The sequence below is a fragment of the Aethina tumida genome, chromosome 6 (assembly GCF_024364675.1).
Source record: "Aethina tumida isolate Nest 87 chromosome 6, icAetTumi1.1, whole genome shotgun sequence".
Taxonomy (NCBI): domain Eukaryota; kingdom Metazoa; phylum Arthropoda; class Insecta; order Coleoptera; family Nitidulidae; genus Aethina; species Aethina tumida.
The window spans coordinates 823901-841695 of NC_065440.1; the positions used below are offsets into that span (position 1 = coordinate 823901).

A 17795-nucleotide genomic window follows, 5' to 3' on the forward strand; every position below is an offset into this window, starting at 1 on the left:
ACATTCGCGAGCCAGCGCGTATTTACGTGTGATAATAATAATAACATCGGTACCTCCTGAACATTTGCGCAGCCAGTGGCAGAAAAGAGAACTATGATATGGGTTTAATATTGTATACCACGAATACTGCGGAAAAGCCTATACCGTTCGGACTTCTTATATCTATACTTCGCGGTCGCGACCATAGAAAACCTACATAGAAAGCTTAAGAAGTACCAACTCAATGTTATAAACGAGAAACATGACTGGGCAGAATTTCGGGATGTAGCCATGTTGTCATTTTGAATGCAGTGTTGCCTTTTCTTACATATTAGATATTTTTTTGTTTATCTGTCACTTTTTTAGGGCGGGAAACCTTTCATTTAAAATTTTCAATTTCAAATGTTAGGTTAGGTTTTTCCAAAGGTATATAAAAACAAAACAATTAAATATTTCACATAAACTTTATTATATACCAATGGTAAAAATAAAAAACATTAAAATATACATACTATATAACCAGATTTAAATCAGAACAAATGTTTTCGAATCTTAATTTAAGCTTTTAATTTTTAAATTTTAGAAATAGTATTTCGATGCATCTTATACAACAAAGAATTCTTCTCAGCATTATTGAAGTTTTAACACAGACGGAAGATACAGATTTACCATATGAATGATTTGAAAGAATAGGGCAAAAACTAGAACTAGGAATTTTGGATACTTGAACATTATTAATAGAAGTAGAAAGAACTGTAAAAATGTGTAGTAGAACAGGAAAAAGACTTAAAATGGAAATTTTTAACATTAATAAGATTTTTGTTAGAACATTTAGAATAACTACAATATTTACTATTATAACCAAAAACTAGAAATTGCTGAGAAAAATCCATTATAAAATTTATTATATTATATTAATATTATATATATACCTCAAAAGTATTTTTTGCACTGGGGTTCCTTAAAGACACATCTTTTCAAGAGGTCATCTAACCTAAAACCGTAATGTAATTATTACAACTGCTGTATAAGAACTTTATGAAATTTGGCAAAAATAATAACTAACCAGCAAGAATAAAATGAATTAAGAAAAATTTTACATTAAATTCAATGACTGAACAATTTAAATAAACAGCATTCTTACAAGCTATGTAAAATAATATACAATAACAAATACAAACAATTAAATTACATATAGTGGAATATAAAAAGATTCTTACCAGAAATATACTTTCTCAAAGTACTAACATTCCCCGACCACGCTCTCTTTAAAGACTATATACTTCTCTAACCTAAAAACTACTGAATTTTCGCCATTCTAAAATCTAGTAAATTATTTCCTCTAACTAAAATCACTAAATATTCCCTATACATCTCGGAAATTTTTGGGGAATTTCCATGACTAATTTTTAAAATTAAACATAAAAAATCCCTACAACCCCAGACATAAAGGTCGTGCCTTTTCGACGATTCCGAACGTCTATCATCGGCTGTTGCCCCTCCGTCCCTATTCGCTTGGCTCCCCCTGGTACTTATGTCGCATCAAAGCTAAGCAAAGATCACGAAGTATAGATATAAGGAGTCCGAACGGTATAGGCTCTTCCGCAGTATTCGTGGTATACAAAATTAAACCCAGATCATAGTTCTCTTTTCTGCCACTGGCTGCGCAAATGTTCACGACGTACCGATGTTTTATTATTGTCACACGTAAATACGCGCTGGCTCGCAAATGTTGAAATTATTAAAATATTAATTTAATTCTTTAAAAATAGTCTTAATAAAAAAATGGGAAGGTGTTGTGCTGTTCATGGTTGCCACAGTGGCCGAAAGGCAAGTAAAAATGTAGGGAAAGTGGGTTTATTCAAAGTGCCGAAAGTGAGTAACCTAAAAATAGTATTAAAAATCAGTGTTGTTAATAAATATTTTATTTATAAATTTGCGCTATGTTAAAATATAATTTGAAAAATATTATTATTTTATGTATCTTGTGTAATTAAGAAGTAATTATTTTTTTTATAGGATGATGAAATGCGTAAGAAATGGAACTTTGCTGTTAATCAAGATTTAAAAACTACTAGTTACGTATGCGAATTACATTTTAATCCAGAAGATGTGATTAAAAGTAATCAGGAGATTTTAGCGGATGGTAGTATATACGTGTATGATTATGAGAAAGTTCATCTACGAAAAAAACTGTACCAAAGTGTAATAGAGCTAATAACGATAAAGAAAATAATGAGAGCTTGCTATCAGATGATGTTTCTCTAAATACTTCTGATATAATTATCGAGGATGTAGTTAGTGACTGTAGCTTACATGCTATTGAGACAAGTATTGTTAATGAACCCCTAAACGAAGTAATTGGGCCTGAGACAACGAATGAGCCTGAGAAGTTTTCTTTTTATTTCATAAAAAAAACTCTGGAAGCTCAACCATTACGCAAAAATTGGAGTTGGACAATAATTAAAAATGCGAATATTTCTTTATCATATATAAATTCGAAATTGGAACTAGTTTGTCATGCAAAATTTGATATAAATTTAAAAGTTACAGTAAGAAGCTGAAATAGAATTAATGACTTGAATAGCACTATGAAATTATTACTATGTTATAGATTACCAATGCAAAAACAAATATTCCGATTGATATGGGTGTGAATATCTCTTCAATGGATTGTGTTTCACAATTAATGAGCGGTTTGTTAAGAACCTTTTTTTGTAGTGGAACTGGCACATGACAGACACATTAATTAATCAATAATAAATAATACAATCACTCTCTGACAAATAAGATCTCAAATACTAGGTTAAAAATTGCATTGGTCCTTTGTTTTTTATTTTTGTAGATGCTCACAAGTTTGTGCTGGTATATTATTTTTACACGTAGAGACAAAAAATAAACTATAATTTTAATTCTTAAAAACCTGTTGATAACATTAATTTATTTTTTTAATAATATAGTTTGATTCAAAATTTCCTGAAACTTACATTTTATTTCACATTTTTCGAAATAATATTTTCAGAGCTGTCAGTATCAACAAGATTACCCGCGTAAAGATTTAAACGAGTACTTCTTCGAAACTGGCGCGCTCTACCGGCAAAAGATTCTTTTGTCCCCTAAAATGCTACCATTTATTTAACATTACGTTCGGACTCCTTATATCTATACTTCGTGGCAAAGATGTAAAATGAGAGTCCCTAAATCGCCAAACAAAACTCTTCTTCTTCTTCTTCTTCTTCTTCTACCTCGTGCTCAGAGCGTAGAATATGGCAGACAGGCAAACTCAATTTACCGTGCTAGGTAGAGATACAAATTAATCTGATGACGTCACAATGTACCATCTCTGTTACAGCTCATACGAGAATGAGGGTAAGTGAGATAAAAGAATTACGGGTAAAAATATTTAAACACTGATTTCAGTATATATAATCTGTGATTTCAGTGAATGTAAATTTCTCAAAAACAGTAAAACAGTTGCTCATTTTGGAAATGCAGTATGCCGTTTCCTTGTTATATTGCTCCATTACATACAAGTATAAAATGGTATTTTTTACACAACCTATAAGAAAATTTTTTTACTAAATAGTGACATTTGATTTTATATATAAACATATTTTTTGTTCTTATATAATTGAACCAAATATTCTTCATAAAAAAACTATGAAGAAATTATCCACTTCATTTAAAAAAAAATAAAGAGTAAATTCTTCTTTTATATTATTAATAGCTATTAAATTATTATTATAATTAATTGTATTATTATATTATTAATAGTTATAAACTGTAGTGATATTTTAACATATTTTACATATAGGAATCAACCATTAAATTAATAATTATTAAAATATGTTTTAAGTATCATTTATTTTTTCCTTTTTGTAAAAGTAAATTCGTTTGAGGAATTTTTCTGAATTGAAGAATTGATTTAGCTAATTAACTTCTATGGACAATTTTTTTTTTAGACTCTCTTCTATTTTTATTTAATCTGCTGAAGTAACTTCTACGGACAAATATTTTTTTAGCCTCTCTTCTATTTTTATTTAATCTGCTGAAGTAAATTATATTAATTTAGTAGTTTAATAGTTTTTGTTAATTTCCTTCATATTTTCTATCATAATTTATTTCAATACAATAGATAATAAGAATTAAAATTTTTAATTGCTCATGAATATTCTATATTCAGTGGCTTTAATAGACAAATTGATTACTTCTACTTAATGTAAAAAGTCCTTTTAATCTTAAGAATGATATTTTTCAAATAATAAAACGTAAATTGCTAAATTAATACTTTATTGTACCGTAGTTGAATATAAATAAAACATAAGCAAATAATTTATATAAAATTGACTCTATCACATCAGTATCCTATAATAACTGTACAAAAATAAGATAAAACCTAAATCTATACATAAATTAAGTACTCACAATCACAAACTATCTAATATCACTGAGTGATTTGCCTGATCCAGTCGAGATAGTAAGCAACTTTAACGTACACTCCAGGAACGCTTGGTTGACCACAGCCAATAGCCCAACTGACAACACCAACAACTTGCCAGGTACCTCCACGTTCACAAACCATCGGACCACCTCCGTCTCCTTTGCAAGCATCTTCGCCTTCTTCGCCACCGGCGCAAATAAATCCTGGGTGCAGTTGGAAGTCGTATCCCAATCTGGTTTGTTTCATTTGTCTCTCACAAATGCCGTGATTAATAATTGGCACGTCGACCTCCTTAAGAATGTTTTGGTATTTGCCAAAGTCTCCAAAGGCATCTTTTCCCCAGCCGGTGGTCCAACATCTTGTGCCTGTGGTGTAGTCGTCGTGTGGATTTGGCAAACAGGCAGGGCTGATGTGTGGGTGTTTGGTCCAGTCTACCGGTTTGTCCATTCGTAGAATAGCCAAGTCGTTGTAAAGCGTTCCAGCGTAGAATTCAGGATGGACCTGAACCAGCGAAACATCTCTTTCGATCTACGGATAGAATTCCACATCGTGGTTTACGTCCCATTCACCAAGACGAACTCTCAAGTCATGAGGGGTGTAACTGTGAAAATATTTTCATTAAAAACCAAATTAATTAATTAATTAATCCACAATTTAATAATCTTACCTTTTAACGCAGTGAGCCGCAGTAATGATGTGAAGGGAGTCGATCAGTGTACCACCACAAACGTACACGCTTTCTTTGGGATCTTTCTTTAAGATTGCAACTTGCCATGGGTATTCTCCAAATTCACTGTCTCCGTCAACATAGACTGGATTCTTGATACGGTCATTGATGCCCTGCAAATGTATGGTACCGCATTGTCCTCTTAAGTTTGCACCTGGGTTTGGAGCAGGAATGTGTGGTCTGTATGGTCCACTAACGTGAATCTGTACCGCCCGTGGAATTCAAAATTAATACACATTTTTTAAAAAAATTATAAAAGTTAATTGATTATTCATCATTAATCAAATTTATGTGATATATTTTTATCTCATTATTTAAATAGTTTTTGTCAAATTATTCAAATGGTACATTTTTTACCTAGAAATCTAAACAGAAAATTCTGCTTATTGTTCAATATAATAAATTAAAGTGAAAATACTTTTTATATACAATATTTTTGGGCTTATAATTACAGTAAACTAATGCGTAAACTTGGTAATTTGAATGGAGTTTATAAGAATGGAGCGCAGTGAAACAAATTATTTTAAAAATTATTCTATTAAATTATCATTTTTTTTGTTCTCTTTTCCTGATGTATGGCGCATCTAAACATTTTAAATTTCGCCGTCTTCTATTTAATAACCTAAAGTTTATTTTTTGGTCCTGAATATTCAATAAAATAGGACAGATTAGCTTCAATAATATTTAATTGACCTTGTATCTGAAAGTAATATTCGTGATATTTCCTAAGTTCTATATTATTGTATTTCATTGCCAAATTGGGTATTTGTTTTCTTATAATCGCCTCTTCTAATGAACATTCAGTGTTGAAGGTCTTCCACAATTTCGTCCTCAGAAATAATTTCTGAAAATTTATTATAAAAATACACAATATACTTTAAAAAAATTTGATACCATCAGGTGAATCTTCTAAATATCAATGAAGAACATCTACAAAATAAACCAGCAGTCTTTACAATTTTATTGTATTCTTCAATTTTTTTTTATTGCTTCCGATTCATTAATTTTCCCGTACTTCGTAGCTTCTGTAGAAAAATTATTTCTTCTAAAAACTTTTTTTAACTATTGCCACGAGATGTCCATTCTTTTAATTTTACAACACATCCAAAATTAGAAGCAGTAAGCTGGTGCATTCTTAGCGTTAAATAATTTGAATTGTTAAATTGCCCAATTGTTTTTTTCATTTATTTTAAATTGTTCTTCTTTCCGAAAACTTGATAGTAGGAAAGGAAACTTGTTAAAAGGTTGAAACGTTCGAGCAAATTCTGTATTGCTGTTGATGTCACTATCTGAAAGTAGCAAATATACACGGTTTTGGCACTTTCTAGAATTAATATTATATATTAATATTATTGTATATTTATAAATATTTATTTATGGTTAAATTAATAGTAAAAATATATTATATAATTATTAAAATAATCTTATATAATAAAATAATTCTGAGAGAAATATTATGAATTTGATTTCAAACACAAGTGTATTAATTAAATAAGCGTTTTGTTAATATCAATGTAATATAATATAATACCGTACAAATTGTTCATTAAATTCTAAATTATTTAAAACAAATATAGTGTATGAACGTGCATATTTCAAATATATCATATATTTAATCTAACTACTAGAAATAATTTTGTAGTAACAGAATAAGTAAATGTTAAAAATTAACAATATAATTGTAAGAACATTATTGCAGATATCAATTACGTTTTTATAATATTCAATTACAAAATTGTTGGTAAATATTAAACATTAGTACTTCTTAATTAATATAGTCTATACTAAATTTATTCTAATTCCACAGCACGACTGTTTCAATATTATTAATAATAACAATTTAGTTCAGGTCAATAATAATAATAATATAATAATAAATATAATTTTTAAAATTTTAGAATTTCAGATTTCAGAATTATTAATTTAATTTAATTAAACTAATTTCAAATGTTAAAATTAAATATATATATATATACATATATATACATATATACATATATACATATATATATATATATATATATATATATATATATATATATATATATATATATATATATATAAACAAAAATAATATATATTAAACGAAAACTAGTTAATTTTAACCAAATAATATAATAAAATAAAATTATTCGACTGTTTTAATAAAAAAAACATTTTATAAATTTACTTTTATCATAATGGAATGAATAATTTATATTTAATTTATTAATAAATAGCTGATAAATGTAAAATCTTTACCTTATAGAAATATAGAATGACCTCTAATTAGGTTGCACATCTATTTGGTATAGAATGTATTAATTTTACATCACGACTAGTTCAATGATAATAATAACAATTAATAAGGGTAATACAGGTTAATAAAAACTAAAAGAGAAAAAAGTATTTATTTGATTGAACTGATTTTAAATATTAATATTATATATAGATATTTTGAAAAACATAGATTGTGTTTAATTTAAATATTAAACGAAGACTTTTTATTATATTATATTTTTTACGAACCATTGCTTTACTGTTTGAGTTCTGTGTTTTGAATCATTATTCTTCTACGTTAAAGGCATATTTATCTTGTCCTACATTTTAGTGTTTCCATCGTCGTGCTTCACAGTATCTATATTTTCAGAATTAAATACTTCATTTTTTCCTCATCTAACATAATGTTTTCCATCAGATTCATAAACATTTATTTTTATTTCATCACTAAACAAAATAATGAAGATAACTTCATTTGTTAAGGTTGTTTCCTTAAAATTGTAACAATGACACATTTATAATAATTTAATGCTTTTTCAATGAATGAGTAATTTTTCTTTCGATTTCACTATTAAAGAGTATGAGCCTTTCTGGAGTGAAATGTTTCGCACGACCCATGTTTGCTCCGTCAATTTTAAATGATATATAAAAATAATTCATTATAAATATGTATCATGAATAAATAACCGGGACAACAACGTAAATAAAGACACTATTAGTTGTGTGTTCATCAAATGTTTCATAATCGCCTGAAACCAATTACAATATTAAAATACAATAACTAACAATTTGTTAAGAATGCATTATACGTTTAATACTATAATATATAATAATATAATATAATATAGTATACGTAATATTTTATTTTAAACAGATAAAAAAATTCACATACAACTTTTTCGTGTGTGATTTTGTAAACCACTTTCTATGGTTACACAAACTATGAAAAATTGAACCGATCATCATGTTTTTTAATAATGTAAGGTATAATTTTCTGATTAATTAACTTTCTTAAAAGTACCCTTCCGATTCGTCTACATAGGCAATCCACTATTTTTGTTTTTTTATTTCTGATACTAAAAAATTGGTTCATAGACGCCCCAAAGATGAGCTTTTAATTTAAGAGTGGCGTCTCCCTGTGTTAAATTCCCTATACAAACGCCGTCGACGACTTGGAGCAAATCTCAAGAATTACGCAATCAATTTATTTCAAATTATGGGTGTGGATGTTTGATCTTTGACATGACATAGTTTTAAAGTCGTAATATTATTATTATCATTTTCAACCATTTTTGTACAGCAAATAACTCAAAAAATAAAGAATATTTTGGTAAATGAAATATGTCATATCAAGGCTTAGATATTTAACAAGACTGTACAGTGACAATTTTCTGAGAAAAATATTGCGTTTTTTAAATTTGCTCCAAATTATCAAAATAATAAAATTTCATACGTAAACCGAATAATCATAGAAATCTGTAAGTATAAGTGATTGTGGCGAAGGAAGTGTCATGTGGTCCACTCATTATTCATAGATGGCCTATTGAATGGACGTATTCAGGAAAATTGTACATTTTTATACCAGTTATTATAACAATAAAATTGAGAAACTCTTTGATTCATAATACTACTAATTTCAGAATTACAAATTGGCCACATGTAATAAAGCCACTGGCATGTGAGTCTGTATCACAAGAAATTCAAAAATAATATATATTTTTTTAAAATATTGATAATTGATTATTCATCATTAATCAAATTTATGTGATGTAAATATATATTTTAATCTCATTATTTAAATAGTTATCAAATTATTTAAATAGTAAATTTTTAACCTGGAAATCTAAACAGGAAATTCTGCTTATTGTTCAATATAATATAATACGATACAATTTTCATTATCTGATAAATTAAAATTAAAACACTTTTTATATACAATATTTTTTGATGTATAATTGCAGTAAACTAATACGTAAACTTTGTTATTTGAATGGAATTTATAGGAATTTAACATAGTGAAACAAATTATTTTATAAATTAATATTTTATTAAATTGACATTTTTTGTTCTCTTTTCCTGCGCTTCTCTGATGTAGGGTGAATCAAAACATTTTAAATTTCGCCCTCTTCTATTTAATAGTATCTCTTGTCCTAGACAATTAAAATAGAATCTTTCTAATTTCGAAAGCATTTTGTTATTCCAAAAATTCGTCTTTATGAATTACTTCAACGAGAAGTTAATTTTTTGGACCTGAATATACAATAAAATAGCACATATTAGTTCCAATAATATTTAATTGATTTTATATCTGAAAGTAATATTCTATAAGTTCTATATTATAACCGTCTCATAAGAACACTTGACTTGCACAATTTCGTCTTCAGAAATAATTCCTGAAATTATAAAAATACACAATATAATTTAAAAATATCCATGAAGAACATCTACAAATAAACCAGCAGGCTTTACAATTTTATTATATTCTTCTTCAAATTTTTTTATTGCTACCGAATCATTAATTTTCCCGTAATTCGTAGCTTCTGTAGAAAAATTATTAATTTTTTTGACTATAATGTCACAAGATTCTTTTAATTTTAACATCACTAAAATTAGAAGCAGTAAGCCGGTGCATTTATTAATAATAATCATCTCGTTCTAAAAGATTATCCACAATATATGATCCTATTTTCTTCAGTTTCCTGTTTCTTAGTTCAAGTAAATGTAAACTTTTGATTTTTTTTTTAGACCAAGAAGCAAATCTACGCGTGTTTGGCATTTTCTAAAATTAATATTGCTTTTATTTTATTATTGTATACTGTAATATACTATAATATATAATCATACATGCTTCTTTGATTTTAAATTTCATATAAAAATTATGTGTCACATGATTTTCCAATTTTATAAAGTCTAAGTTAATTTAACTACATAATACAAAAGAGCTCAAAGACAAATTATGTAACAACACGAAAAAAATAATAGAAATAATTCAAGAATATTAATGTTTTAGGTGTACCAATAATATGAACAAAAAAAAACTATATATGTATTTAATAAAAAAAGAAAAAAAAACGAACTATCATTTATTTTAAATACACTAAAGTCGATTTGAAATGAACATAATACATTCTTCAAATAAATCAATCTTTATTCATAATTTCACGGGGAGAAAAACCAACAACAAACAATGAACGCGGAACACAAATCCATCCAGATACAAGTGAAAGTTAATTAATTAATTGATGACATGAATTAACAAATATACATAACACATACGAAACAATAATACAGCAATATAAAAACAAAAATTGAATAAAAAACTTACCTTTAAAAGTTTATAACAAATTATACTTTGTTTGACGACTAAAATATGACTAATTTGTTTCTCTGCTTGAAACTGATGTTTCTTCAACCACCAAAACTGGACTAAAATTTCTAAGTCAAGTACTACTCGAACAGAAAAATTCCATCTGTTTTGTTATCATATTTCCCTTAAATTTCGACACATAAAATTACACGCAGATTACATGCACTGATTTGTATAACTCATCACTCTGAGGGTGCGAAAGTAAGAGTATGAAGTGAATACAAATTCAGAGCTAGAGTCACTATTAACTTTTTTTTTAATTAATAATAGATTTTAAATCGACTTCCGTATTTGTATATCGTATATTTGTTTATATGATAAAATGTGATTGATTTACAACTAACTATAATACAAAATATCACAAAACTTATTAGTTTTATATTATATATATTATTGTATTTATATATTAATTTTATATAATTTTTATTAATAAAAATATATTAAGAATTCATAAAAAAGAAAGTATCACAAAACTTATTGGCACTAATAAAAATTTAATAACTGTATACGTTATTATATTTTTGATGTATATTATTGTATTATATATTAATTTTATATAATTTTTATTAATAAAAATATATTAAGAATTCAATACTATAAAAAAGTAGTAAATATTATAAAATGACCAACATATATTATCGTAAGAAATTAAACGGTTTTACAAAACAAGTCTTCAGTGGTTGGTTAATCGATAACTCTAACCATTTAGAAGATATTTCCAATCGAATCCCAATGTGTACTGATTTTAATAGTCTTTTAATAAATATTTTAAATTTATCCATTTAGGTCATAAATTTTGAATATGTTCTTAAAAATTTGAGTCTATTTAGACATAGTAACAGTTTCTAAGTTATGTAGTATCTTTTGTTTTGGAATATATTCCTTCCATTCAATATTTTCATTTATTTTCATAATTTTGTTTTTATTTCAATTTATTATCGTGATTTAATACTTTTCAACGGATTTATTTACAAATAAAAAACTTTATTTTTCTCTTTTTGTCAAGCATTCAGTTTCCTACAAGAAATATAAATAGAAATTTTCAGTTCGATCAATTAATGACGCGATATGGATTTTTTCACATGGAAAACTGAGATGGAAAAGACCTTGGGGTCTACCACGAACCCATGTGACATATCTCACCCGGTGAGTTAACTCACTTCCGAAATCAACGTGGCAACAGCGCAATTTCGTGTTTATATTTGGTAAATTTTAGGGGAATTCATATTTTAGGTTAATTTATATTTACAAATTTAAAATTTGACATCCAAACAAAATTCATACAAGTGCAAAAAATAATGTTTAATTAACTTGAAATGGTTAAAGAAAGGTTTGTGTATATTTTGATCATTAAAATATAATTTGTGAACTATCAATTTGTTTATTAGGTGTGCAAGTTTGAAATGTTTTTCTATCAAGAGTCCGTACAAAATATTGAAGCAAAAGATAATCGCAAACAACTGCTTTGTTGGTAGGACTCCCCGTTACAATACAACATATTCATTTAGTTCTTTATGAATTAATAAGATATTTTGTTTTATATTTTTTCGTGGTAAACATGACGAATGTTGAGCCAAATAAACAGCATTTGTGGTCTGTGATATTTTTTTTGTTTAATCAAAGAGAAAGGCATAGGAAAGTGATTAAATTCTTATCGAGACTTACGGTAATCGTGATGTAACCATTAAGTGGCGATTTCAATGTTATTGTCAAAAAATACGAAAATCGACCAAAGAAGTTTCAAAATGAATTACAAGTATTATTGGACAAACATGATATACAAATACAACAAATGATGGTGGAGGAGTTGAATGTTACCCGGTAAACCATTTCCGATCGCCTGAAAGCCATAGAAAAGATTCAAAAGGTATTAAAATGGATTTCACACAAACTGAAGGAATAACGAAAAACTACGTGACATGATACTTTTACGCCATAACGAAAGGGTATCACAATCAAAAATTAATATACTTTGAAATTTTCAAAGATAAAAAATAATGGGTAATGGGTAACGCCATCAACATTGAGTGCGAGATCGGATAGGTTTGGGTAGATGAAGATGTAATGTGTGCGGTGGGATCCGAAAGTACTAGTGAACTACGTCCGTTCCCGACAACAAATGATCAATGGAGTTCAATGGAAGATGAAGTTCTTGTTTGGAATGGTACCCATAAATTTCTTGAGAGATGAGCTAAATATATAGAAAAAGAGCGCCGATACTTTGATTAAAATCCAATCTTGTCATTGTTCTCTCGTCCCAATCCAATGTATGTGCCCAAATACATTTTCAATGCAATTTAATTTTCCGGGATGTATGGTGGTGACATTTGAAATATCTAGAGTTGTCCCACATATCTGCAATTTTGTCAATAATTGATGATGTCTTTAATAAGTAAGCATAATTATTGATGGATTGATATCTTTTCAATTCGTACAAATGCTACATGTGTGCAAACAGTACGTTTTGTGATTTCTGCGAAATTATATTTTTCAGAAAAAACAAGAATATATACATTATAATGTTGTACTTACAATTAAGTTTTACTATTTATCTTTTTTCTATAAATGTTTAACTCTTCAACATTTTGAAGATATCCTTCTTATCTTGAGTGTTAATAAGTTAAGCTGATGTATCAATGTATTTTTTACTTTTTGAAGCAATTACTAATGGGAAACTTATAAACTAATTACATATGATATCTACTTGAAAACTAACTGAGGTATAAAAACACAAAGCTGCAAGTAGCTACAATTTTCAAATTATATATTAACAAATGAAGTATAAAATTAAATTTACCTTACACAGGTAAACCTTTGGTGTTGAGTTAAGGATTTATAAATAGATGGAATATTTCAACAATATATGAAAGATATCTATTAGTACCCCACACAACTTAATAAACTCTACCTCACTTAATTATATGATACATTGTACAGAATAAATTAAATTTTATTCGTTAAGGTTTGACAATCTTAATTGAAAACACAATCAAATCATTTGTTTTATTAATACCTAATAAACAACGGAATTATTGTATATCAAATATTTTTTATTGCTACTGACGTAACATGGTCATAATAGATCAAAAAAATATATAATATCAACAAAACATTCAACTTGAACTCACGACAAAATAACCTAAATTTAAAACTTTATATATTCCTAATTGATGTAAATAAATATAATAATGTCTTTAAAACACTCAAGGTATCAATATACCGTATCAAAAGTGATGAACGTGTCTACTCGCATATTGAGACGGAACATCAATACCCCTTTGTAAACAAAAAGGAAAGATATACATGCAATTATGTGGGCGGGCCGAACTGACTGGAGGGGATCATTTGGTTTTGCTGCGTTTAGCATGCGGTTCGTCTCCGCAGACGTTGTTTCTAGTATATTTTATTTAATTTTTGAAATACATTTTTATTTTGAAAAAAGTAGTTTATTTTTAAAATACTTATTTTTGTTTTTGATATACCCTCAAAAAATATTTCATTTTACAGATTGAAAATTATACAAAGTTACGGAATTTAAATGGAGCATCCGAAGAACTCGAACTACATCCCTGCGCATACGGAGAGTTACTAAATGCATTCGCAAAGATAAATTTACATTGTGCGCCGGCGCGCACCAGCACGGCGCATTGTCTCTGAGAGTAGGGATTCTTACTACCGGGCAAAACTTTACTCTCTTTGTCGTGCATCCATCTCTTACACCATCCAGACACGAAGAGCATTTTTCGTACTGTATATCAAGAAATCCACATAATCCGAACTCACGCAAACTGTGACAAATCTCACTCACTCAACACCAACCGTGTAAAGTCACCGGTTTTGGGTGAGATATCTCAGCTGTAATACAAGTCACCGGCATTGTAAAAGGCGCTTGGACACCCCTACAAGAATAACGTCATTCGAACCGAATAAAATATCTCATAGATTTTCGTAGAAGTTCTCCTGGACTTTTTTTATTACCAAGTAATAATTTATTAATACAATGATTCAATTATTTTAATTATTTTGGACTTTATAGTGGAGAAAATATTGTAAACAAAGACGAAATGCGCTGTTGCCACATTGATGTCATAAGTGAGTTAACTCACCGGGTGAGTTATCTCACATATGCTATTAAAATTAAGAGCTCATCTTTGAAGATCATTTTTTAAAGATGCAAGTTAAACAAATATATATATATATATATATATATATATATATATAGAAATTATTAAAATTATTTATTTTTATTTATCTTCTGTCGGTCTTAGTTATCATATTTGTCCAATTCTTTGATAGCATTTTTACAATGTTAATTAATTGACGTATTTGCAATAAGAAAATTCTGAATATTACATGCATGTAGAGTTAGTTTTAATCCTAGTATTTAGTCACTTAGTAGTACTATTTTGTTTTATTTTACTTTTATTTTATAGTATTAGTAATAAACTACTTTGAATAATTTCTCCTTTTTCTTAAATAGCTTTAAATCTATGTAATATATATATAATAAATAATAATATATTAACTATTTTTTAAAGCTAATAAGTTTTGTGATATTTTATCGTATAGTTAGTTGTAAACCAATCACATTTTATCATATAATCAAATATAATAAATACGTTATACAAATACGGAAGCCGATTTAAAATCTATTATTAGTTAAAAAAATGGTCTCAAAGTTAATCGTGACCCTAGCTCTGAATTTGTATTTACTTCAAACTCTTACTTTCTCATCCTGAAAGTGATGAGATATACAAATCAGTGCATGTAACCTGCATGTAATTTTTTGTGTCGAAAATAGTGAAATGTAATCACAAAACAGATGGATTTTTTCTGTTCGGGTAGTACATGACTTAGAAATTTTAGTTCAGTTTTGGTGGTTGAAGAACATCAGTTTCAAACAGAGAAACAAATTAGTCTTATTTTAGTCATCAGACAAAGTGTAATTTGTTAGAAACTTTTAAAGGTAAGTTTTTTATTCAATTTTAGTTTTTATATTGCTGTATTATTGTTTCGTATGTGTTATGTATATTTGTTAATTCATGTCATTAATTAATTAATTAATTAATTAATTTTTACTTGTATCTGTCACAATTTTGATATTTCATATTTTTGTATCCTTGGTTTTCCATTGGAAGCGTCTGGATGGATTTGTATTTTCCGTGTTCATTGTTTGTTGTTAGTTTTTCTCCCCGTGAAATTATGAATAAAGATTGATTTATTTGAAGAATGTATTATCTTCATTTCAAATCGGCTTATTATGTATTTAAAATAAATATTACTTTTTCGTGTTGTTACATAATTTGTCTTTGAGCTCTTTTGTATTATGTAGTTAAATTAACTTAGACTTTATAAAATTGGAAAATCAAGTGGCACATAATTTTAATATGAAATTTAAAATAAAAGGTATATTAATTTTAGAAAATGCCAAAAACGCGTAGATTTGCTTTTTGGTCTAAGAAAAAAATCAAAAATTTACATTTACTTGATCTAAGAAACAGGAAACTGAAGTAATAATAATATATTATTATATTGTGGATAATCTTTTAGAACGGGATGATAAGTATAACGAATCTACCCAATGTTCACAATTTATTTTAAATGATATTAGTTCAATTCAAGATTACTAAAAAAGAACAATTTAAATAAATGAAAAAGCAATTGGCAATTTAACAACCCAAATTATTATTAATAAATGCACCGGCTTACTGCTTCTAATTTTGGTGACGTTAAAATTAAAAGAATCTTGTGACATTATAGTTAAAAAAAATAATAATTTTTCTACAGAAGCTACGAATTACGTGAAAATTAATGATTCGGTAGCAATAAAAAAATTTGAAGAAGAGTACAATAAAATTGTAAAGCCTGCTGGTTTATTTGTAGATGTGTTTCATGGATATTTATAAATTATATTGTGTATTTTTATAATTAAATTTTTATATTTTCAGAAATTATTTCTGAAGACGAAATTGTGGAAGTCAAGTGTTCTTATGAGACGCTTATAAAATCAATTAAATATTATTGGAAATAATCTCTGCTATTTTATCGTATATTCAGGTCCAAAAAATAAACTTCTTGTTGAAGTAATTCATAAAGACGAATTTTTGGAATAACAAAATGCTTTCGAAATTAGAAAGATTCTATTTTTAATTGTCTAGGACAAAGGATGCTATTAAATAGAGGAAAGTGAAATTTAGAATGTTTTGATCCACCCTGCATCAGAGAAGCGCATGAAAAGAGAACAAAAAGATGTCAATTTAATAAAATATTAATTTTTAAAGTAATTTGTTTCACTACGTTACATTCCTATAAATTCCATTCAAATTACAAAGTTTACGCATTAGTTTACTGTAATTATACATAAAAAAATATAGTATATAAAAAGTGTTTTGATTTTAATATATCAGAAAATGAAAATTGTATTGTATTATATTATATTGAACAATAAGCAGAATTTCCTGTTTAGATTTCCAGGTTAAAAATTTACTATTTAAATAGTTTGATAACTATTTAAATAATGAGATTAAAATATATATTTATATCACATAAATTTGATAAATGATGAATAATCAATTATCAATATTTTTTAACAATATATATATTTTTGAATTTCTTGTGTGATACAGACTCACATGTCAATGGCTTTTCTTACATGTGGCCACTTTGTAATTCTGAAAGTAGTGGTATTATGAATTAAAGAGTTTCTAAATTTTATTGCAATAATAACTGGTATAAAAATGTATAAATTTCCCTGAATACGTCAATAGGACATCTATGAATAATGAGTGAAACACATGACATACCCCCCTTCCTCCTCCACAATCACTTATACTTACAGATTTCTATGATTTTCGGTTTACGTATGAAATTTTATTATTTTGCTAATTTGGAGTAAATATAAAAAACGCAATATGCATACGCATAGTGGAAGTTTGACAAATAATATCTTTGTTATTAAAGAATATTACGAATTCAAAACTATGTTATGTCAAAGATCAAACATTTGTTAATCCACACCCAAA

General features: G+C 27.1%; 1 protein-coding gene and 1 long non-coding RNA gene across 2 annotated transcripts; one reads left to right on the forward strand and one right to left on the reverse strand.

Moving 5' to 3' along the window:
* Nucleotides 1-4423: 4423 nt before the first annotated feature.
* Nucleotides 4424-5385, reverse strand: LOC126265924 (phenoloxidase-activating factor 2-like). Its single transcript, XM_049968836.1, has 4 exons — nucleotides 5302-5385; nucleotides 5088-5260; nucleotides 5000-5021; nucleotides 4424-4948 (listed from the first exon to the last, which is right to left on the reverse strand). Exons 1-4 carry the CDS (start codon nucleotides 5383-5385, stop codon nucleotides 4424-4426), a joined length of 804 nt encoding a protein of 267 aa, XP_049824793.1.
* Nucleotides 5386-11968: 6583 nt separating this feature from the next.
* LOC126266059 (uncharacterized) lies at nucleotides 11969-12984 on the forward strand. Its single transcript, XR_007548535.1, has 2 exons — nucleotides 11969-12103; nucleotides 12162-12984. It is a non-coding gene; the product is annotated as an uncharacterized LOC126266059 (long non-coding RNA).
* The last annotated feature ends 4811 nt before the right edge of the window (nucleotides 12985-17795 follow it).

Excerpts from the sequence above, each read along its gene's own strand:
- LOC126265924 (XM_049968836.1), bottom strand. The coding sequence starts at position 5,385 with ATGTGTATTAATTTTGAATTCCACGGGCGGTACAGATTCACGTTAGTG. Across the intron at positions 5,261-5,301 it reads CATTCCTGCTCCAAACCCAG|GGCATCAATGACCGTATCAA; the intron begins GTGCAAACTTAA and ends ATACATTTGCAG. Across the intron at positions 4,949-4,999 it reads ACACCCCTCATGACTTGAGA|ATCGAAAGAGATGTTTCGCT; the intron begins GTTCGTCTTGGT and ends TTCTATCCGTAG.